General features: G+C 46.8%; 1 protein-coding gene across 1 annotated transcript in view; it reads right to left on the bottom strand.

The window, feature by feature from the left end:
* Positions 1–10941: 10941 nt before the first annotated feature.
* The window catches only part of LOC149364799 (phospholipid-transporting ATPase ABCA3-like), a 32135-nt gene continuing 18625 nt past the window's right edge, over positions 10942–24451 (bottom strand). The window contains exons 15-23 of the mRNA XM_089568760.1: positions 22700–22853; positions 21174–21468; positions 19739–19864; positions 19140–19382; positions 16700–17178; positions 14039–14226; positions 13506–13679; positions 12321–12534; positions 10942–11169 (exon numbers count right to left, since the gene is read on the bottom strand). Of these exons, the coding sequence (XP_089424886.1) occupies positions 10942–11169; positions 12321–12534; positions 13506–13679; positions 14039–14226; positions 16700–17178; positions 19140–19382; positions 19739–19864; positions 21174–21468; positions 22700–22853 (2101 nt within the window). The remainder of the gene's footprint in view (positions 11170–12320; positions 12535–13505; positions 13680–14038; positions 14227–16699; positions 17179–19139; positions 19383–19738; positions 19865–21173; positions 21469–22699; positions 22854–24451) is intronic.

The raw sequence follows: 24451 nt of genomic DNA, 5'->3' as shown, positions 1-24451 counted from the left end.
TGCGAACTTTGGACAGCAGAGGAGGAAATGGTCCACAGATTCAACGACCCCGCATGAATCACATAGGTTTGTTGGAGACCACCCACATCTGCATAGGTATAAATTTAAACTGGGAATCCTGCACCGCAGTCGCGTCATTGATACCTCACACTGCCTGGTTTTACACGAACGGATGTTCCATTTATACGCTAAGTGCTGATAATCAGCAGTATTTAGTAGGGGATCGCGTAACCTGGCTGATATGTGTTGGAACCGCTGAAACCTGGAGATCGCCAGCAGACTGAAATTCGGGACGGGATGCGTTACTGGCCCGTCAAGAGCTGACCTTGCTAAATAATCAGCCACCTCGTTGGAATGAATGCCTGCATGACCAGGAACCCAGACAAAACGGACCTCCTTTAAAGTGGACGGGACAAAAAATCGCAGGAAGCGGCACAAAAATATTTTTGGGAAGTTTCAAGGGAGACTAAAACTGACAAACAATCAGCCAGGATAATAACGTGAGATACATGACACGGAATTTTGTGCAGGGCCATTCCAAGAGCCAAAAATTCCGCAAATAATATGGGGATATAATCTGGGATGCGGACAGAATAGCTCCATGCCGAATCCTGCGAAAAGATGCCAACTGCAGCTTTTTGGCCGCTGACGGAGGCATCAGTAGAAAGCACCACATGATGGGGGAATTCCGCTATATGACCAGAAAGAATGCCGTTTAAAATGTTTGTGGGCATGTGTTTCGCATGAGATGGGAAGATGTGGTCAAAATGGAATTCCACTGCTGCCGGCGTGTCGTCAACCCACTGCAAGGAACTGAGATCAACACCAATCGGGGTTAAAAGTTTCTGCGTTAAGGTAATTTGTGGCATTTTATACCGTGGCCAATGATGGTAAAAAAATAAGGCCTGCTGAGACACAAAAATAGGAGTACTGACATTAGTCATCGGGTCCAACGACCTGAGGAAAGTTCGCACCGTGATTATTTGAAAGCGGGAAATTAAATCGGGCATACTGGCTTCGAGATAAAGCAGGGCGTTTGAAACTGATTTTGGGAGACCAAGGCAGAGACGTAGAGCGCGCCTTTCCAGTAAGATTAGGGGTTGGACCTTGTAGTTTGCGCTACCAGAGAACAAAACGCAACCAAATTCAAGTATAGGTCTTACATAAGCTTTGTAAAGTAACAATAATGTGTCGCGGCGCATCCCAAACCTTTTATTGGCGATTCGTGTCAGCCGGCCTAGAGCGCGTTCTCCTTTACGCATGTTGTTCTTAATATGAAGGCTCCAATCTAAGGTTGGATGGTAAGTAACACCTAGATATGTAACAGATTCCACTTGTGGAATCAGATTAGAGTGATGGGCTAATGAAATGTACAAAGGCGTGTCTGGAGGAAATACCAGTGTGCCACATTTGTCAACATTCAAGGATAAATTAATACGGTGCAACCAAACTCCAAGAGCATCCAAATATCCCTGCATAATCTGGTAAAGCGAATGGATATCCGTGGCCGAGGCGAAAAAAGCTATGTCGTCTGCATACACAAAAACTGTTATATCAGGACGGATGGGGATGTCACTGACCAAAATATTAAAAAGCAGCGGTGATAGTACCGAGCCTTGCGGCACTCCTCTTGATTGATGGTAAGTATTAGAACGTAGGGTACCCTCTGCGCAGTAAAAGTATCTGTCCTTTAGAAATTCAGATATACATGCATAAATGTAGGTTGGAGGATGTAACTGCGCAAGTCTGTCAAGTAAAATAGTATGTTCTACACTATCATAGGCCTTTGCTACATCAAGAGTCACCAAGGCTGAAACTTCTCTTCTGCGTATCGAGAGCCGGATTCTACTCTCAAGATCCACATGCGCGGTCCATATAGAGCATCCGCGACGAAAGCCAATCTGTGCTGGGCTAAGGCCATTAACATCCTGAACATGTTTTGTGAGACGGCTGTGCACTACCCTTTCAATTAATTTGACTAAATTTGAAGTTAGTGCAATTGGCCGAATATTATCTAAAACGTACCCTTTACCAGCATCTTTCCTCAATAAAATAATTTTCGCTATCTTCCAAATGCTTGGAATCCATGCATTGTTCAATGAAGTATTGACAATATCTAGGAGGTTGCTTTTGAAATCCTTGGCTAAAATTTTAATCATACCAACAGTGACACCATCTTGCCCGGGAGCTGCAGGGTGCATCATTGCTAGGACTGAGAGGAGCTCTGACGCATCAACCTCGGTATAATCTGAAGAGGGTGTGATTGCGCGCAAAGGGACATTTCTTTGAGTCTGGAAACGTACCGCTAGTCCCTGAGCAATACTATCCAGGGTTTCCTGAGCCTGTTGGGGGGATAACACTGTTGAAGAATTAAGGTGAGGGACTGGAGAACTCTTGTTACGTTGCATAAGTCTATACAGGGCCTTCCGATTACGAGGAGTTGAAAGATAAGTGTTCAAATTTTGGTTATAGTCCTCCTTGGCTTTTGCAATTGTTCTTTTGAAAGATGCAGAGAAAAATTTGTAATTTAACCAATTTGCTGGACTCTGGTTGCAGGATAGCCTCTTCCAGGCCGCTTTTCTGCAACGATAGGCCTTCTCACATTCTTGTGTCCACCAGGGAGACGGCTGTTTATTAGAGACTGCTGCGGGCACAGTGAATATTGCATGGTCTACTGCACTTTGCAAAAATGAAACCGCCTGCTGAGCTCTGTCATCCCGGCTAGTACTGACTATAGAGGCAAGTGAGGCGGACATCAAACTTTTATAAATATTGTGGTTGACAAATTTATGGTTTACACAACTATTTTTGTGCGGAGATAACCGGATAGTGAAAGTTATAGGAAAGTGGTCACTAGAAGTACCCGAATCTTCTGTCAACCAGTCAGTCACCTCAAGCCTACCTGCCGATAATGTTAAGTCAATGGCTGAGCGAGCACCACCTCGCATAAATGTTATATCTCTTGAATTACAGCAGCGTACAGCATTTGCAGACAGCCACGACCAGAGAAGCTGGCCGCAGGAATCAGTGCGACTTCCCCATTCACTGTGGTGGGAATTAAAATCTCCCGCAATAACTACACTACTTGCGCCAGCCACCAAGCTGTCTAAGCAGTCTGTCCTCTGTACACCTAAAGGAAAGTAGGTATTAGCAATTGTAATATCAGCACACTGCGGAAATGAAATTTTGAGCGCTAAAAGCTCACAGTCAGGGAGAAGAATTTTGTTAGAGATAGATGCCTGATGACATATGTGTTTAGAAAGCATGATTACCAATCCGCCTCCCCTACCAGCATTTCGATCTAATCTGAAAACTCGAAAGTTTTTCATTGAAAATGATTTATAAGGTGATAACCACGTTTCTTGTAAAAGCACGATATCAGGGTTGTGTTTCCGAATAAGTAGTTCTAGATCTGGAAGAGAAGAGAATACCGAGCGGCAATTCCATTGTAACACTTTGATGCCTGCCATGATTACTGACCAATTGAAGAGGCAGACACCGCCTCTTTGAGGATATCAGCATTGGGAAGAAGTTTTGGTGGTCCTTTTCTAGCTTTCATCTGATGAGAACTAGATTTAGATGGAGACGAGGAAGCACGACGCTTCTGCGTAGAACACGACATTTCAACATCTGTTGTGCAGATATCGGTGCAACATGCATTGCTAGGTAGAGAGATGTTAGGTGGGACCTGGGAAGCATCAGGAGGTGATGCTGAGCTGCTAGCAGTAGCGGCAGAAGCTGAAACAGACGCAGGCTTCGCTGCCAGAACGGATGGAGATGGTGACACAGATTGAACTGCAATAAACTGAGCTAACGCCTCAGAAAATGTGTTTAGCATACGATCAACAACATTGTTAAGGGCTTTTTCTACAGTGGAGACAATGGAGGCAGTCAAGTTGGACTCAATATCCCCAACAGAAGCGCGCACACGACTAGCGTATGAATCCTTCTTCCTGTTAAGAAGAGCGTAAGCATCGGCTCTTGAGCACCGCTTCTCTGTGATAATATCTAACAAGCTGCGCTCCTCACTGCGTTTTGCGCAGTTGGCATCATCTGCTGGGTGGTTATTGCTGCAGAGGCAACAATGAGGCTGTTCTGAGGTGCAGTTATCCGCAGCATGACCTTCGCCACACAAACGGCAGCGGGTCTCTGACTTGCATGCTTTGCCGCTATGCCCGAACCGCCAACAGTTGGTGCATTGAAGTGGGCGCGGTTGCAGAGTGTCTACACGGTATACAATAGGCCAGATTTTTAGTTCAGTAGGGCAGGAAGTGCCAGCAAAAGTTGTTATCACCGATTCAGTAGCAACACGCGAGCCGTTTATTTCTCTACTGCACCGATATACCGAAAGGACTCCAACACCTGCATCCTGAAATTCTTCTAGAATTTCTTGCGGGGAAGATGCTGGGTCCACACCGCGTATAATTCCCTTGACGCATGCAAGCTGCTCGGGAATGAATGCTTTTACCGGTAGTGAACTGAAAATTTTGCACTGCAGCAAGTCAGCCACACAAGCGATATCGGACGATTTGCAGACAATGCCTCTACGGCCAAATGGGCGCACTTCAGAGATCTGAAGATAGTTGGCTGTCAATGATCGTAGTTCCAGTTGAATAACTTTGGGTGTTTTCATTTTGATCGCCCCCTCACCGATTGGGACGAGAGCCACAGGAATTGCCTCAATGCCATTTTTCTGGAAGCACTCAAGCGGCAGGCTTTGGGCTGGCAAGCTGGCAAACCAAGCTGCCGACCCTCCACCTGGGGAGGTCAAAGACATCTCACAGCGAAACGCCCCCTCAGGTTCACATTAACCTAACCTTAGCCTAAGCCTTGGCCAAAAACCCCCCAACGTAGAACGGCCTCACCAGTGAAGAGCAATCCGGAACCACCAGAAGAAGCAGAGTCCAGTAGCACAGTCCAGAAGCAGCAGCGTTCCCCTTCTCTCTTCTTCTGCTTCCGCTTCTACTTGCAAGGCCTTGGCACCTGCTGACGAAGGACCGGCCACGGTACGCAAAATTTTTGGCGTCACAATTTTCTGACTACAGGTATCAACTTTCTGTTCAAAACATCGGCTTCTACTGCGTACACCGCTGAAGGTACGAGATATTGCACAGCGACAGATGTCAAAGCACGTTTATCGTTTATTTGACGTTGGTCTTGGCGTTGGCGTAACAGCTTGCAACACTGAGTGATCCAAACATTGGGATGTGGCGAATGACAGCGTAGTGAGGTCAGGTGCTCTCCCTCAGAGAGTGAGAAAAAAATAATAATGAATCAACGCTGTTATACTCATCGCCGCTAGTCTGAACGTTTTTCTTTCCTTTTGAGCTTTCTTTTTTAAAGTAAGAATAAGTGGGCCTGAAATCTGATCTATGAGATATGCACATACGATTTGTTATATCCACTTCATGTTTTAAGACGGAAGGAATTAATAGGAGCCTACAGTACGCCGTCGTGCAGCTGAAAAACCGTTGGATTGGATTGGAAAACGTTTATTGTGAGCACTGAGCCCTAGTGAGCATTTTACTAGGTGGCTTCGAGCCCATGGCTTTTGGCGACCTTGTGAGCCCACTCAGTTGCCCGGACTTGCTTCAATGGGTCTGAGCTGGCCAGTATAGCCTCCCACCGCTCTAGAGAAGGGACTGGTAGTAGGTCTGCCGGTGGCGGCGCCTTTTTGCAGCTCCATAAAATGTGGTCATATCCGGCTATCTCGCCGCATTGTTTGCAAGTAGCGTTGTATCGTGTTGGATACATGTGTGCTAGTCTCGACGGGCTAAAGAAGGCTCGCGTCTGGAGCCGACGCCACGTTACCTCCTGGCTTTTGTCGAGCTTTTTGTCTGGTGGCGGATAGATCCTCCTTTCCAGTTTAAACTGATTGGTGTATTCGTGAAATGATAAGAATGCATCTCTCGTGAAATTTGGGGACTCAACCCGGCTCACTGCTCACTTGTTTTTCCCTGGGTTGGCACCGATCCACTTGGGCGCCAAGCCAAGCCAAACTAAGAACCAAGCCAAGAAAGTGCGAGAGAAGAGAGAATACGGAGAATAAAAATAAGAGAAGCCATGCGTATTCCATGAGGAAGACGTCGCTTTACTTAATGTGACGATGTCGCTTCACTTAAAGCAGAAAGGCGGAAGGTGGTCTTGTTGGTGTTTCGACAAGCACTTTCCTGATGGGCTCCTCTTCTATATTTCATTATTTTACGGTGACACTGTGCTTAGAAATTCTCGCCGTGGCGCTGAAATGAAAAGCCGTACAAACTGGCAACTGCTCGCTCGAGACGCGGACTTGCTACGCACAGCACTTTTTTTTTTAATCGTGACGTTGATTCCAACACCTTAAGGCGTATGTGGAGAAGTATGTATTAGGGAAAGTTAAGAATTGCAGTCCGGCATGGAAAGTTCCAGCTGGAAATAGTGCTGAACGAGCTAAAATATTTTATATATTATAGCCATATGGGAAATGTCGCTGCTATCGCGCATTCCGATCGCGCGTGGTGAATGCGTTACTACGACTGGAGCTCATATATAAACAAATGGTGTACGATTTTCTGTTATATAATCAACATCAGCCTGACTACGCCCACTGCAATACAAAGGCCCCTCCCATATCTCTCCAATTAACTCTGCCGTGCGCTAGCTGTGGCCACGATATCCCCGCAAACTTCGCATCCTCCCACCTCCTACAACCGTGTATTGTGTTTCATGGTTGATTCTGTGCAAGACTGACGAAGCACAAATGCGGCTTCGTTCATTCTAAACTGTCTTTCAGTCTTATAGCGGACAGTGAAACAAATAAGTTCAGTGGGCAGACTTTTATTGTGCAGTGACAGATTTCTGCTTATATATCTGGATCATATACACGGACATTTTTCATCGTTAGAAGCCCCGTGGGGCCAACATGAGTCGTAGTTCATAAAATTCTACCATTGGCTGGATGGAAGCGGCATCGCTAGAACGGAGCATTACCATTGGCTGGAAGGACGTGATGTCACCAGGTCGGAGCGTTCCCACTAGCTGGAGGGAAATGACGTCACTTCCGCTAATGGCATCAGCAGGAGCCAATGCTGTGCATGCCCTTCCATGATTGCCAACATATAATGGAGTTAGGTCTGGGAACTTTTTCTGCGTATGGCTGGCACCGAGCTGCGCCTCGGATCCCCGTCAACCTCTTGACGGGTGCTGACAAATGTTATTTCTCTCTCTCTACTCATGAAGTGATAAATAACCTATGAGTGGTGCTGCAAGATGGTGCGATTTTTCATGGAGGATGGAAATAATTGACGACAGCCCGTTAGGTCCCATTTTGTGAAGCCGGATGTTAGAGCTCCTCGTCGCTATAGACCTTATGCAAAAACTAGCGCCCCCTTGCGTTGACCGCGCGCGTTTCCGCCATGTTGGGGGCTTACGGATACCGCATTATATGGCAGTGCGGGAATATATCGACGCGCACGCTGGCATTTATCGTCGTCCAATATGCCCAAATACTACTCTGTACCTTGCTGTTCACAAAGAGGACTCAAGGATAACCAAGGAAACAAGGTAAGAGTGCTAGCTTCGTGCACTTTTTTTTTATTTCTCGCCTGGAGCACGATGCGAGGCAGCAGGAAGCCTGTTGCGGGTGTCGAGTACTTTTCGAGAGTTAACAATCAGATCGTAGACGAAGTCGGAACACAAATAACATTTACAGAACTAAAAAGGCTAATAAGTCGGATGTTTGCTCATCTTGTATTTGCCGAGGAGCGCTCCTGCCTGCTAGCAGTTACGGCGCACTGCGTCGGTCAGCTAGTAGTTTCTCACGCGGGATTAGTTTTATGGTTATGGTTTATGGTTTTATGGGGTTTAACGTCCCAAAGCGACTAAGGCTATGAGAGACGCCGTAGTGGAGGGCTCCGGAAATTTCGACCACCTGGGGTTCTTTAACGTGCACTGACATCGCACAGTACACGGGCCTCTAGAATTTCTCCTCCAAAGAAATTCTAGCCGCCGCGGCCGGAATCGAACCCGCGTCTTTTGGGTCAGCAGCCGAGCACCATAACCGCTGAGCCACCGCGGCGGCGGGATTAGTTTTGTGTCTGCCGGTCGGCTTCATGTGCCCGTTTTTTTATCCTGAACCTTCGGTTCGCTTTTATGCAAGACTTATGCAATCTTAAATTTGGGAAGTGTCACAGGCGAACGGATCCGCAACGGACCTTCGCGTAGCCCGTGTCAGTGACTTGCGTACGTAGTAGGCAGCGTAAATCGATCATTTACCGTTCGTGGTCGGCTGTTCGATCGTCGCGTATTTTGTGAAGATCGTATTTTCCAAGGTATGACCCACAGTGCAGCGTCGCCAGTCATGGTCGGGCGATCAATTTGCCGAATACGAATCGTGGGGAGCAGAAATGCGAGCAACACAGATGTTCAGGTGGTCTTTATTATTATTATTTTTACGCGCCGAAGCTACACCTGGGCTATACTAGAAAAAGTACAGCGTAAAGCATTGCGGTTTATACACAACAAATATAAGCGCACAGATTCACCAACTAACCTCGCGGCTATATCGGGTTTAGCGACGCTATCATAAAGAGCGCAATAAGCACGACTAAAATTTTTATTTCACCTGATGCACAACTACTACAAGATAGACGTATCAAAATACATATCTTTCTCGCAATCACGCCCGTCGAGGCATAAACACGCACGCGCGAAAACAGAATACTCATGCCATAACGACACGTTCATGTATTCGTACTTTCCACTCGTGATCAGAGAATGGAATCGCCTTGATCCATCAATCATAACTGCAACCACATTATCTCAGTTCACGTCACGGATAGAATCCTTATCAATTAACGAATAAAGCAGTTTCACTGACATACTCAACCGCCTTTCATCACTTCATTAGATTGTTAATTAATCGTGAAGAAAGTCTCTCTTATTTTTTCCGCTGCTGTGTTCCCGTGTGCTCTAATTGAATTCCTTATGGCAATGCTCCACCCGACTCCTAGACATGTATTTTTCTTTTTGCTTGCTAATGTTTACTTTTTCTTTTATTTTGCTTGTTCCTTTCTGTTCACCTGTGTTTGATTTGTATTCACTTTTTTTTTTTTGAATTCCAGAGTGCACTGCTCAAATTTTTATCATGTTTGTCATTTTTGTTCGCCCACCTGCTATGGTCCCTGATGGGACTCGCAGTATTGTAAATAAATAAATAAATGAGGCGCGCAGTAGTGGAGGGCATCGGATTAATGTTGACTACCTGGGGATCTGTAACTTGTGCCGAAACTTCGATATACTGGCGTTTTCGTTTTTCGCCTCCATCAGAAAAACGACTGCGCAGCCGGGATCGAACCCACGTCCTTCGGCTCAGCAGCACAACGCCGTAGCCACTAGGTGGCTATGCTGTCCCCAGGCATTTTAGGCTTTATGTAAATTTGAAAACAGCTCATAACGTATCGTCCCTAATGTTCGACTAATTGTTGTTCTGACTTATTTCAGATAATTAACCTCACTGTAGCATGATACACGAAGTTATCTTGCAAATTGTCCATTAAGCAGCAGTTTTCAGAAGAACATAACTACAAAATCTCTTCTTAGTTCCAATATAAACAAGATGTTTAGCAAAGCATGCATTGAGCCAAATGCAGAAAAAAATTATTTCCAGGTATGCAGCATATTTTACTGTGCGTTTTTCTTTTGCAGGTGTCTTTCCACTGCATCCCAGATGAGCTGAACATGCGCAAAGCATGGCTAATCGCCATAGAGAGAGATTCCCCGTTCAACATTGCGACTGCCCGCATCTGCTCAAAGCATTTCACAGAAAATGACTTCCTGAGGAACATAGCTAGTGGGCGCAGGAGGCTAACTGTCACGGCTGTACCATCCGTGTCTGCATTCTCCATGCCGAACAAAACCAGAAAGCCACCAAAAGCTCTTAAAATAAAAAACTTAAATTAAAATAAAAAATAAAAACTTAAAGTAAAGCGATCGCACACGGTCCGCACCAAGCAACTACGTTGACTCCATGACCACAAGCCCCCAACATGGCGTCGCTTGCTTGTTTCGGTTTTCTTCCGGTAGATGGCAGCACTTTTGCATAAGGTCTATACTTGCCCGTCAACTCAGCGCGCTTGCATATGCGCAGCAGACAATGCAGTAGTGTGTGCATCTGCGCCCCTGCGTTATATTGGCTGCACCATCGGCCAAAGACTCCCAGTGGCCCTTGCGTGAACACGTCACTTCCGGCACATTTTTTGCCGTGCATTTCGGATACCGAGGGCCCTTCCTAAGTGTTCCTTCCTTCATGCAATTTTTACGCACGTCATTTATCAAATATACATAGGCCAATTTTTTGCTGGCCCACGTAGTGAAACTTCTGTGGCACGCCAATACGTCCAGGCCCTGGAAGGGGGAGGATAGTAGTTCTCCTCACCCTCGAGAGAGTTTGGACAGCCACAATGTAAAGCAAGCTGCACTATAGGTCACAGAAAGAGTGCCGATCATCTGTAAATTCTTGCAAAGGTCTTTACTTCGATGAAAACAAAAAGAAACGGCGCAGAGGACAAAGTTTAATAAATACTGTACTGCATAAACATTCTCGGCATAAATATTACACCGGTTGTTTGTTACCCTGCACCTCGCAGACAGCAACTTGAAGCTTGCTAGGCAAAACACAGCGCTCCATCACATCGTCATAATAATCGCCATTTGCGATAAGCAATATGTTATGTTTCGCTGAAGACAAGACATGGGCGGGGGGAAATCGGGCAGTGTTTGCGCTAGACTGTAGTATAATAATTTCACAATTAAGCATAGGCTGTCACAAGGAATAATCTGGTTTTGCTGATGGAGAAAAAAAAAGAAATTATCTTGCAGTGTGTGTTATGAATACGTCGTGCACTACGCGGTGCACAGGGAAATGTTTTGCGTGACGCGCACAGAAAAAAAGGAAGCACTTCGTTATTGTGCCCGCAATTGAGGCGGCGGTTCGCGCGTAGTGTCCGTCTCTTTCCTTGCTTCTTTCGGTTTCTCTTCGTGTGCCTTGCGGGCGAACTCTATGAATATTTGTTCCAAGGTGTTGTCGGACACGAAGAGATGCTCGAACGCGAAGTCTTTTTCCAAAGCTGCCAGCTTCTGAAACAGCGTGCTCCACGGAAGTTTGGTCTCCATTCTAAACTCGACCACTCTCTGAAAAACAAGCAAAGGAAAAACACGAAAGGACAAGTTAGCATTACTGCTTCACAGTTGGCAAGTCAGCATTACTGCTTCAGATTATTCAGTGCTCGAGATAAAAATGTAGCCACTAAGATTCAACCTTCTCTGAGGGGCTTGAGGGGATGTTTGTAGCGCGACAAAAACAGACAAGGGACAGAAGACGAACGGGACAAGCGCTACTCTCAACTGGTTTATTCAAGATTCGATCGCACACATTTGTACATTTCCCTTCTCCTTCAAGAACATAATTGTACATTTCCCTTCTCCTTCAAGAAGATGTCGCGCTACAAACATCCCCTCAAGCAAAATGAACCAACTCGCCCAGCAAAAAGTTTTATTGAAATTCTCTGAGGGGACTTCACAAACACAATGTGTATGCACTTTGAAGCTGGTGCCTTCGGTTTAATGATAGCTTAAACTTCAGCGTGCAATGCGTTTAGGTAACCAAATATCGTCCTGAAACAATGATGAAGCGGACTCCAAAAACGAAACTGGAACTTTCCATTCGAATGGTATCCAGCAGAAAAAAAAAAAAGAGCTTTTGCATTCCATTCCTCCGAACGGGATTCCACCACCGCTGGTGTAAATAAATTAGGCTTCCTATCCTGATTTACTAAATCGCGCTACGCGCAACAGAGGACGCCACTTTCGATGCGCTCTTGGTTGCTGTGTGAAGCACAGCTGATGTAGTACAATCGCGATGAAAAGAAATGCAAACAACGCGTCACCTACGCGCTGCGCTGTTCGATTTTTTTTTTCATTGAGCTTTTACTAGAGTGGCAAGAAAAAGACGTTAAAATTGTTCTAGATTGTGTCACGGACGACTCTAGCGTCTTTTTTCTACCATACAAGTAAAACGGCGGTGAAAAAAAAAATCGAACAGCGGAGCGCGCAGGCGCCGTGCTGTTCGCATTTCTTTTCATCGTGACTGTACGGTAACACACGAAGTGGAAAAGCATGAATGATTATTGTCGTCGTTATTATCGCCGGTGTCACTCTTTATCACTTGCGTCAACCTTCTAATTAAACACCATTTAAAAAAATGAACAGTATGCGTATTCAATTACCTTTATGCTTAAGGGGTTACGTTTGAACGCAACCAACATAGGAAATGCAGCGCTCACCCGGCGCACGTCGATGACCGTGATTCCCGGCAGAGTGCTGCGGACGGCCCTTGTGAGCTGCTCAACCGCGGTCCTGGTGTCATCAGTGAGCGTGAAGAGCAGCTTGTAACCTCTGCCAAACTTATCCTTGAGGTGCTGCAGCGTTCCCATGCAGACCAGCTCTCCATCGACCATTATGCACATCCGGTCGCAGGAGAGCTCGCACTCTTCCATGCTGCGGAAGAGTAGCCGACGACAATCGTCAGGTGGCGCGCCGCGCGCCTTTTGCGTACTTTAGAGCACAGTACATCTAGCCCTGGATTGCTGAATTCGCACCTCGTTGTATATCTAACTCGTGCCAGGCGGATTCGGCGCCTTGCAGTGGTTGTTGCCCTTTTGACTTCGTTTATTTCTCCCTTAGGCATTACGTTAAGTGAGGTGGAATGAGACGTAAATGTCTCGTGAAGGAGCTTTTTTTTTTACTTCGGCTTCCAAGAAGTGGATAGAGAAACCTGATACTGAGCGAATAAACGTCCCATATTGAAAGGTACGGAGCGTAAACCAAGCTTGCGAAATGAGCAGGAATGTAGGAGTTGTTTTTCTTCACTGACAGGTATTTATTCTCAGTAGAGCAGAAATTCGTCAGCTGAAGAACCACGTCTTTGTGTCTTGCAGCACTCAGTTGTCTACTAGACTCTTCCTGTAACCTCACCAGAGACCGGACTAGGCACATAGGAGAAAATTTAGGAAGGGAAAGATGGAATGGCAACGAGTGGTGGAACGTTTGTCATCGCAATGAGAGCGGAACGAATATACAGCTTGGTGACGTACATTTAGCGCGTGATACATCATTCCAAACTGTGCCAGTGAAAATTGAAACAGGGGAGGGTCGGGTTCGTGGAATTCGACTGTGATACCTCATCGTTCAATGACTTTCTCTGATTCGAGTATCAATAATTTCGACACTTTCGTAAGGAGAGTCGGACCTTGGTCTTTAGCGCAGGAACGCTCGACACTGTACTGTACGAGTACACATATTGGGTGTTTAAATCACGACTGACCTACCATGTAGAAAACGCTTAATGTCGAATTTGCTCTTTGTCATTGCTCTCTAAAGTTAACAGATTTAAACACGACGCTTCAATAACCGCATACCCTGACATGAGTCAAATAAGAGCACAAAGGATTCTCCATGTGAAACAATACCTGTGCGAGGTGAGTACTATGGTGGAATCGGTGCTCTCCTTGAGCGAGGCGAGTCCGTCGTGAATCCGCGCACGAGCCAGCACATCCACACCGGCGTAGGGCTCGTCCAGGAACACGACTGCGGGGGAGCCGATCAGGGCCACAGCCGTGGACAGCTTGCGCTTACTCCCGACACTGCAGCATCGTCACGCCGCAAAGAAAAAAAAAAAGAAATTGCAGCCCACATTTAATGTTCACCCTTTGAAGGTTGCTACGAGTACAAAGTGTTCACGGTTCTAACAGAGTAGTTGAAGACGACTTTACGAGCTACTGGCCTTAGAGTTGCGGCTCCTGGCTAGCTATGCGTGTAGTATTATCGCAACGACGAAGCGGACAGCAAGCCGTGTAGTTATTCTTTAAAATATCTTTAGTAACTGCTCTAGCAAGTTGTCATTGTCGTCTCTAAGCTCAGTTGTGATGTTAGGCAGGCGGGAAACACAGATATAACGCAAGCAGCACTTGCAAAAAAAAAAAAGAAAACAGCTGTTGTGCACCTGTATACTTGGCACCTCTTAGACGCATGCTTGCGCAGGTCTGTGGCGCCGATGATGCGGTCCACTGCGGTGGCCAGGTCCTCTTCGGGAATGCCACGGAGGCGGCCGAACAGGTAGAGCATCTCGTAGGCGTTCAGTTTCTCCAAGAGCGCCCCGTCCTCAGGACAGTAGCCGATCTTCGATTGCCACTGTACGATGCGCAAATGGATAAGAGCTGGTTTAGATGGAGTCAGCTTGTCTAGCGAGTATTAAATTGCTCTTCCTTATCCCTTTTGTTGTTTCTTGTGGAATACGTAAATGTCTTGATTTTTTCACACTGTTAGTAACCGTAGTATTTCTCAAAATTACCTAGAGGAAAAAGTGGCGCCACCGTCTATACAAGTTTCTTAAAGAGGACTTCATCCAACTCGGGAATGCCGTGAAGACGAGGTTTCGTACTTGGATTTGGATAGTGTTGGACCGTAACCGTGAATTCAGCTTTGTGATCGTTAGCTGCGACGTGATTGTCTCCTCTGTGCGCAGTATAAGTTATTTAAATTATTTCGTTTTTCACGTATTCACTTAAATTTAACGCAAGTGAAAGTTAGATGATAGGCTAGTATGGAAACTTTCACAGTATTTTTTCAAGGTTTTACGACTGAATCCGCGTTATATGCTCAGCAACAGTCAAGCCAAATAAAAAACACCTATCTTCGCGGCATTTCTGCGACTCTCCATGGCGTATGAACCACAGCAGCGCCACCTTTCCCTCTAGACTATATTGAGAAACTCTGTGTAAGTAATAAAGGACTTGCTTGGGAACTGATAAACGCATGCATCTAGGACATCTCGCGTATTCTCTGCGAAGCAACAGATGCGTGTAAACTTAAAGCACTTAATCAAAAATGAGAAACTCATTCACCTAATGGGCTCAGCCTCACCGTTTTCTGTAGATATAGTTTTAATGCTGAATGCGAACATAAGCAGTGCTCACAGTAATGCCGTGAGTCACTCAGGGAGCAGCTGCAGTTATGCTGTACTCGTGGGGTCAGGTGCCTACCTTCAACTGTAATTATAGCTTGCGTCGTAAAATGTTTTCCTCGATGGAAAGCACAACTTACACTACGCAGGCACCACTACGCAAACACTACGCAGGAAAACTTACATCTCGTTAGTGTTAATATATCGGCCTCTTCGACCTTAACCTGCTATCTGCTATTCATATCCTGCGTAGTCAGCTTGTGTGCAGCGATGTGTGCACTTTAATTCAAAGTATGAACTAAAATTTTAGACCATTAACATATTAGAATATGGTTCGATTACCTAGTTTAAAAAAAGAAAAACAACTCTTTATGGAGAGGCGTTAAGCCCTGTCCTTTTCGAAGAAGCATACAACGCAAGCGACTAGAAAATCTCTCCTCGTGCTAACCGCTTTTGTGGGAAGAGCACGTAGTATAAATGAGCCTGTGAACGAGAGTTTTGTTGGAGAAAGCCTTTGCGGTTGAGCTGACCTACAGAATTTCGTAAGTTGTCAACTGCAACCAGTGACTGCTCTCGTCGACTGGTTTAACTAAGCCGTAGCCTACTTTTGAAAGTTTTCCTTTAATAGCTCGTAGCTTCATAGAAGTATTAGATTGGAGTGGAACTTTATATACAGTGTCAGCTAGGTTGTGCCAGGATTTAAATCAGCCAACGAGCTCTATGAATATTCAGATAGTGCACGTTTGTAAGGAGTTTAGCCAGGTCAGCACATTTTTTAAACACGCCTGAATTCTTAAAGTAACGAACATCAGTGAGGTAGCATTTTTATAGTCAGTCTCAGCGGAAAATTTTCGGTATAAGTTTTAAAGAATGCGGAGGAATCCTCATTTTGCTTTTTTTCCTCGAAGTAACTCTCAGCATGCTTGCATGTGCTGTACTTTAAAAAAAGTCCGCGAGATTTGCAAATTTTTACGTGACTGTGCGTTCCCGACTGACGTCTTCGCACCCTCAAACACACTCAGACTGAGGGATGAGCGCGGGCACTTCTTTTTGTAACATAACGATGCTGCAGCAGGAGCATGGCCACACTGTCAGCCGCTTTACGGCATAGCAAGAACAACTTCTAGCAGTCCAACGCAGTCACGTTTACGTAGGAGGAAGCCCTATTTGATGTGCGACTGAAGACGTTTGCCTGATACTGCGATGTACAGGGTCCGTCAAAAGTTCCCAGGCCACATGGTCCGCTTTTCATCGGTATATCCTGGCACTTAAGATTCCGATAGAGCTATCGAGGTTCTCAGATGGTAGAACGATCCTTCTTCCATTCTCTACAGATATTTTGAGCTTCGAGAGTATCTCAACAGCCCGACTATGTTGCTCAAAAGCAAACCCTGTGGGCTTGGAACTTTTGACGGACCCTGTACCTGACAATAAACTCCGACTGAGAATGATAAAGCATGTAGAGGTGCTAACTCACTCACGCGCACGTACATACACACATAACATCGTTCACATGTATAAAGTTGGCCCTATGTTTTGGAAGCATCTCAAACGGGCCTTCGTAGAGCGCAGGCATTGCACAAACATCTAAGAACTTTTAGCTAGGGAGCGCCGCGGATCATCACCCAGCCAATTAGCTCAGCCTTCAGCGTTCTATAAGGGCCCGCGACGCGACACACTGGTCTGGTTCGTGGACCTCACCCAGCGGGGTTCCTCGGAGAGGACCGCGTCCTTCATGTAGGCATCGCCGTACGTGGGACGGGTGAGCGCCGCCAGCATTCGGAACGTGGTTGTCTTCCCAGCGCCGTTGACGCCGAGCAGGCCGAAGCACTCGGCGGGACGCACGGTGAAGGACAGTCCCCGCACGGCGTGCACCTGGCGGAACATCTTGTGCAGGTTCTGCGCCACCATCGTGCGCTGGCCGAAGCGCCTCTGCCTGCAGATCAGGTCGACCACGGCCCTCTCGGCCGCCACGTCCGCGTCCTGCTTGTTCGGGGGCCTCTGCGGCGGACACGTCTTCGGGCGCCGGAAGAGAGGCCGGCCAGACACGCGGAACGCCAGGTAGGCGAACAGAAGTGCGCCCAAGGTAAGCATGATGAGGATGTCCGGCACGATGCCGTGTGGAGAAGTAGAGAGGGCCTTGATTTCGTACCAGTCCTTCCGAGTTCTGTTTGTCAGTACTGAAAGGACAAAACGGACAACCTCTAGCAAGGCGCGGGATACGGTTCCAGCGACTTCAAAACGAAAATTTCAGAGCTGGTGGGAAGGGTGTAGTCAATTTTTAATCGGCAGCAGATTAAAAATTTTCAGACCCAAAAGCATAATAGGGATGGAGCACTACACGCGGAACTCGACATAAGCGATAAACACTGAGATAAAGAAAAAAAAAATGCCTCTCCCGTAACCGAGCGTGGAGTAAGCAAGAAATGTTTACGGGCCTAACACAGGCTCCATTGCTCGGCTTAAGCAGCTGTGACGGTGGCGGCATTGAAATCCAGGACGATTCAGAAGCGTACGCGGACACGACGAGACACAGGCCTGACAAGAATGTATATGCAGCGCGTTCGAATACTCCGCGAGTGTGTATACATCTGCCTGCCAGAGGGGGAAATCGGAAATTATAATTCCGTGCATTATCAAATGCACAGCTCGACTGATATCTTGATAAACATTGAGAAGACACTGGCAGCAGTTATTTTTTGTGACTCGTTTGGAGAGCAACCGGCGCTTGTATGCCGGTCCCGTAGGAGGGCTTAGAGAGTCTCGCTGAATCTCGTTAAGTCTCGTACGGTGCCCGGATGTTCTCGTTTCAGAGCCCGGATGAGTGAAATTCAGTGCCCGGATAAGTGGAATTCAGTGCCCGGATGATGGCTCTCGGTCTCGGCGTGACGTCACCACACTGCCGACAACGGGCGCTAAAAGCATTTCATGCTTAAAAAAGAGTACGCATGAGAAAAAGAAAAGATGGTAAACGTGCCGAAGAATTCATGCAGCTGTTTTAAGGAGCGCTCAGCGAATCGCAAGCCCAGTGAACGCTAAAATAAAAAAAAAGAAAAGAAAAGTGAGCTGACATCGGGAAGTGATGACAAAAGGCAGAATAGAAGCGTTTACATGTTCTAAAATCTCGGCGCAAGGGCGCAACGAAAGTGAACTAGAAAAAATATATGAGACTGTATTATGTGGCGAATCGTTTGGTTCTCACTACTTTCGGTCGTGACATCAAACGTCTCAAGAGCAAGGATTAAGGGAAGCCCACGACCAATCGCACTGGACTGGCCTGGTGACTGCGGTGTTACGAGCCATCCTGCTGCCACTGCATCCAGTACATCCTAGTCGCAGAAACCACGCTCACCACCACATAATTTCGAACCGAAAGCTTCACTACGGGAACTCGGGCTTTCTTCGCGGCGCTTGCGGTTTTCACCTTCAAGCAATTTAGAGGTGAAACCACAGTAGAGTCATGGTGTGTTGCTATGGTGCTACACCAAGGTGGTCCATAAGGACATAGGTCAGGTCAAGGCCACGGGTGAAAGTCAAGGTCAAGATCAAGTCAAGGTCAAACAAGCAATTTTTTGATGGTTTATCTTTAGTTAAACCTGGTGTGTAAGCGAAAGCTTCATTTTCCTGGCTACGCTAAGAGTGCTGCTTATGGTTGAAGCAATGACGAGACTCATAGTTTGGCTTAGGGGAACGAAGCTTTCGCTTACACACTAGTTTTAACTGAAGATAAACCATCAGAATTTTTTTTCTTTCCAGTGGGGAGGTTAGCGCCGATATAGCTCGTCAAGCGTGTCAAACACGTCATTGTGCTCCGTCATTCGTCATAGTCGGCGCTTGTGCGCCTTGTCCGTTATGTGCGGGGAAAGTTATGCTAATAAGTGCCATCGCGGGCGTGTTCCAGCATGCCATGACCAGTCTGATGTCAACCACCATGGTCCACATCTCTGAGATCAGCCACCAAAGGCATGCGAACAAATAAAGTAAAAACGGGATTAACCATTGCATAATGCGGTCCCTGCTTCCAAGCAGACAAAGACAGCCGGAAGAGTTATAAAATCTGCGTGCTTTAAGCTACGTTTAGATGAAAACATTATGTAAGTCCAGTCGCCAGTGAAAAGCAAGCATCGCGTGTCGAACTTACTGTTGCAGCAAAGGTTTATCGTCGAGCCGTACGCTTTTACAGAGTTACAGAAGTCGATGTGCTTCTCTCTCAGCGTCTTCTTGCTGCGCAGGTAATCGCAGATGGCCACCTCGTACTTCAGGTTGATGGCACGCACGGTGGTCGCAGGAAGAGCGAACGGCGGGAAAAACATGAAGGGCATCCGAAAGTTTTGCCCGCGAAAAGCATCAGCCGCCAGTAAGAACCCGATGATGCTTCCGGGGCCTGGAATGGTGAAACAAGTACTGCAGTTATGCGAGAGACAATGCTTCACGGAAGGTTATAACTTCTTTGCGCGCTTTTATTTAAAGATCGGTGTACGAACATCCAACATAATGAGCATGATGGCATGCAATTGCATTCGTATTTTTGACATCGCTGAAAGTTTGTTCATGGCTGTATATTCGAGCATGGTACGAATATCACACCCTACCTTTACATCAATTTCTTTACGGAGCTCAGCTCAGTAATGGGAAGCGTGGGGACTAAAAGGCAGCCAATAAAATGTTTTAGAAAAATATCTAAGCGCAATATTTAGACACTGTAAACGGAACTCCCAAAAAAGGCTTAAAGCAACTTGCCTGCAATGGCAAAAAGTCCGAGGATAACTGCGTACGCCGTGCCTCCGTCTGGAGTGTGTTCCGAGACGAAATACGGGAGAAGTATGCCCACGGGCGCAAACGCCAACACGATGATTATCAGCGACACTGCAGAACAAGCAGCACAGATTGGAGAACGTGTAATGCGCACTGCAGTCTAAGTGCACTGTTATTCATGAAGAATACTGAGAGCTTAATGAAGAGGGAATAAGGATAGCAGATACACCCATGATACACTGGGTTCTATTGCTGCGGAGATGCTATCCCACCGATCGCGATTGCAGGTGCAGACGCGATACAGTGCCTTTCCTCTGGTCTCCGTTTTATTGCGGGCTAGCTCTCAGGGAAGCCCACGTATTCTATCGAGGTTACTCCATCTTGGTCTACTACCACTTTTTCAAGTTCACTTGAATAGCTGGAAAGCTTACCCAAAGTGAGTTGGACGAACCTCCGCACATCACTGAAGCTCCGCATCTCGCTTATGTATACAATGTACACTCTAGGTAGTGATGGGGACAATTTATGGTCACGAAGACAAAGGCGCTTTTTATTGTTCTCTAGGTAAGAGTGGTCCAAGATTGCTACCGAGGGTCTGCAGCACGGACACAAATTTGCTGCTGCGGAAAACAGGTGTGAAACTGTAGAATGCGTCTCAACATCAAAAGAATAATAGCATGCAGGGATTGTACGCAACTGCCTGCTGTAAATTTTTACTGAGATTCGTTACTAGATACACACCTCCTGCAGTTCACGTCCGCGACCAATAGGCAATATTAGCGGTTTGTTAAAGTGAGTGCCGGGAAAAGGCGGCATTTTTTTTTTATAGGTAGCCAAAAAATAAGAAGCCCCAAAAAATTCCGTAGGTAGCTGTGTTCGCCTTGTCTCCGTCTTAAATTCAAAATTATTTTGATAATCGCCTTAAGTTATCTTCTTTGCGTTCCTTTAATTTCAAAAACGACAAATGAGTTGAACCACCTGCCGAATTATAAATGTATATCTTTCACAAATTTTTTATATTTCTTCATGCAGTCACTATACTGTAACGCATTCCGATATTGAACGCATTGAAACAAACAAACAAACAAACAAACAAACAAACAAACAAACAAACAAATAAACAAACAAACAAACAAACAAACAAACAAACAAACAAACAAACAAACAAACAAACAAACAAACAAACAAACAAAAGATATAAAAAAGCGAAGTGAATGGTGCGAGGACAAATTTTTGACAGCATATAGGTATTCTTGCCTCCTAACGCTGCGGTGCCTTCGATTGCAGAACTCCGACGCCAATAGAAACTAGAAATAAGCGATGATTCGTCAGCGCATCTAGGTCAGCCCCATGGCGGCGAGCCATATATTATAAGGCAACGCCAAAATAAAAGCAAAACAAAACAAATCACGCGTCTCACCGAGCGTGTCAGCGGGCACTTCGAAGATGGCCGCGAAGCCTCCGTAGATGATCGCCATAGGCACCAGGTAGAAGGCCAGGTCGAAGAGGAAGTGGGCGCCCAGGTAGAGGAGCCCCGGCATGCCCGTCATGAGCTGCAGATGCCTGGCCTCGCTGCACACCTCGAGCGAAGGGAGCACCACGAACGACGACATGATGAGGCCGAAGCTCACCGACGCCATGGCGCCCCAGTAGGCCCACGTGTGCGCCAGCAGCGACTTCAGGTCGCTCAGAGGGTCACGCTGCCTGACATCGGCCTGCACGCGGTTTCGAGAACAGAATACGAAGCAGGCATTTTATTTAGGTGAAGTGGAGGCGACAGAGCGGGGCATCGAGGTGTTCAGCGATATCTACGATGAGATTTCAGCGGTTAGACAAGACAGGCACTTATCGGCTGGCCGTCCTGTGTACTGCGTCTCTGCGTTCTTTCGCGCTGATTTCAGAAGTGGAAGTGCTCCTGCAGCCCAAGCAAATTTCCGAGACTCTCATTGGATGTTGCGCAAGTGTGCTTTCCCGCATAGCACCATTGATACAACCAAGATGGCGTAGCTCTGTCTAGAAAGGCTCTGAAGAAAGCTACAGGACGGACGCCGAGGTGTACATAGAAAATATGAAGTGCATTTTGAAAGGATAAGAAAAAAAGGCGTTCTCAAGTTGGGATTGCTTGAATCGCGTGCTCGGCCATGTTGTTTGGGTCAATTGAAATATGACGCCGCCGCGGTGGCTCAAGGGTTATGGTACTTGGTTGCTGACCTGAAATACGCGGGTTTTACCCCGGCCGCGGCGGTCGCATTTCGATGGAGGCGAAGTGCTAGAGGCCCGTGTGCGGTGCAATGACAGTGCGCGTTGAACAACCCCAGGCGGCCGAAATTTCCGAAGCCCTTCACTACGGCGTCCCTCACAGCCCGAGTCGCTTTGGGACGTTAAACTTCATAAAACGAATGAACTGAAACATGTGTCAGAGCCTGCTTGCATCACCCATTTAACTGTCGCGTCGTTGTGACGTGGCGTGCGATTACCCCTTAGCTTTCATGCAAACTTGATTTGCATGAAATCACGCATATCTGGTATGCCGATTTCAAAAAGTCGCGACACAATGGCAATCTGCAAAGATGACAGTGAAAACCGTAAATGAGCAATAAACTAGTTTCTCCTTTGTTGGAGGTGGTGTGCCAGGCAGTAGTCACCAGCTGCCATTGACTTGCGAGGGCGCCGCCATTTAATTGCTCTAGAATCCAGCGCTTGCAGAGCTGCATGAAGAGAGTCGTATACACGACTTCCCGCCACCTCCTCAACTCCACCACAAGCCGAAAGCAGCAGTGGCACACTCCCTAAATATTACGGAGCTCTGGAGTCCGAGGCTTCCGGTGATGTCTTATCGCATAGTGCGCTTAGCTGAGCTGATTGTTGATGATGATGATTATGAGCCTGCTATCCTCTTCGTCTGCAAGAATAGCCAACATAGAAAAACGCTTGACCGGTACGTACGTGTATCTCTTCCTCAGTGAGCGCGTACAGCGAGACGCCTGTCCGGATGTGACAGTTGGGCTGGCCTGTTTGCTGACGCAAAAGCGCTGTGTCGACCAGGTTCCGCTGTATGCTGGCTGCTATCACACTGAGTGGGTTGCTCCACATTTCGATCCTGCGTTGATCAGCAGACGGGCACGGTTACGAGAACGAGAATAGTAGAACCTTGTCTTTGCGACACTGTGGCGGACTTTACTGCAGCTGAGAGAGAGAAAACGAACTTTTAACTAATTTCTCTAGATGGCTCCTTAGTCCAAGAGCCCTCTGGCATTCCCTTCCAGGCTGGCCCGGTCGATCAGCTAGAGCTGGTCACCGGCTAGTGTGGCCATAACAACGGTCTCTCAGAAGGCTGGGGAGCAGAGTGAATGAATGGGACACAGATTGGGTGTGGAAATTCCCAGATCTAGTGATAGAAGAAAGGGGGGGGGGGGGGGGGGCTCTGCAGAAGATGCAGTGTGGAGGGAAGAGGATGGACTTAAACAATTGCAGCAATGTGCAGCGTTTTAGCCAGTAAAGAAAGCCAGTTGGGAGTAAGCCAAGTATTTTTTTTTCATTGTGTTTAGATGCGCCTAAAAAGGTACGAAACGAATCTTCCAAACCTGCAACGCTTAAACAGAGATTCCTGCTCTGATAAACACCCGTGCGATGGTTTCCCCGTATTCCGCGTTATGACAATCTTTTGGCAATGCACATAGAATACTACCAGTGCATGCTAAACGGTTACGTCGAAATATTTGTCGCTTTGAATGTGAAGGCAAATGTGAAACGCCTCATATGCTAAGATCGAAATGAATGGTTTCAACACATTGAACTACTCAATACGGCTGTGAGCTTCGTTCGAGAGCGAAAGCTCTGCTTCACTACCGAAGCTGCAAATGCCGAGATATCGCTGAAGCCTTAATTGACCTTGACCTTGATAAATAAATAAATATTGCCGCGACTGGGTTTCGAACCCGTGGCGGCGCGAACAAATCAGCTTCGCTGACCACTGCACGAGAGCATTATGTTATTGCCGCAGACGATCGCACCTCGTGTTAAATTGCAACAGACACTCGCGCTGTACATTTCACACCGTCGTCTTCATCAACTTCCATCTGCGGAGCGAACAGATCAGCTTAACCTCGAACAGAGCTTAAAGGGCAGCTGCAGCAGTTTTTTCAGAATTTCACGATATTAAAGGATTCAAACCTATGTAGGCTGTAGGTAAAGCATGCCAAGTGTTTTTGCACTAGCATTTAAAATAGTGACGTAATCGGCGATTAAAATTTGCGCTTCTCCTCAATGCACCAGAGGAGTGCAGGAAAACTCAGCGTGACGTCACGGAAGGTATGATTTCAAATTACCGCTGCCGTCAGCCACACCCTGCCCTGACGCGTTAGACGCTGCCAAACAACTCCCGGCAGGGTTCGCCTTCGGCGGCGTTGGTTTCTTTCCTTCAAAGCAGGCGTTTGTGCGTTGAAATGTACCGATACCTTCGATGACGTAATCATGCGCCCCCCACTTGGCGTTGTGCGCTGCGCAGAAGCTTGAAGGGCGTCCGGATTTTAATCGGCGATTACTTCACTATTTCAAGTGCTAGCCTAAAAAGACTTCACATGCTTTACCTCCAAGTTTCACACATTCGACCCTCTTAAGCTCGTTCACTTCAAAACCTATCCAGTTTCCCTTTAACCTGATTCTATTATCGTCGTCAGATGTGCCGACGACCCATCG

Source organism: Amblyomma mixtum, chromosome 2 (genome assembly GCF_055824585.1).
Source record: "Amblyomma mixtum isolate Tamu chromosome 2, ASM5582458v1, whole genome shotgun sequence".
NCBI lineage: Eukaryota > Metazoa > Arthropoda > Arachnida > Ixodida > Ixodidae > Amblyomma > Amblyomma mixtum.
Note: the sequence above shows the minus strand (reverse complement) of the source record. Positions and strands in the feature narration are given on the sequence as shown.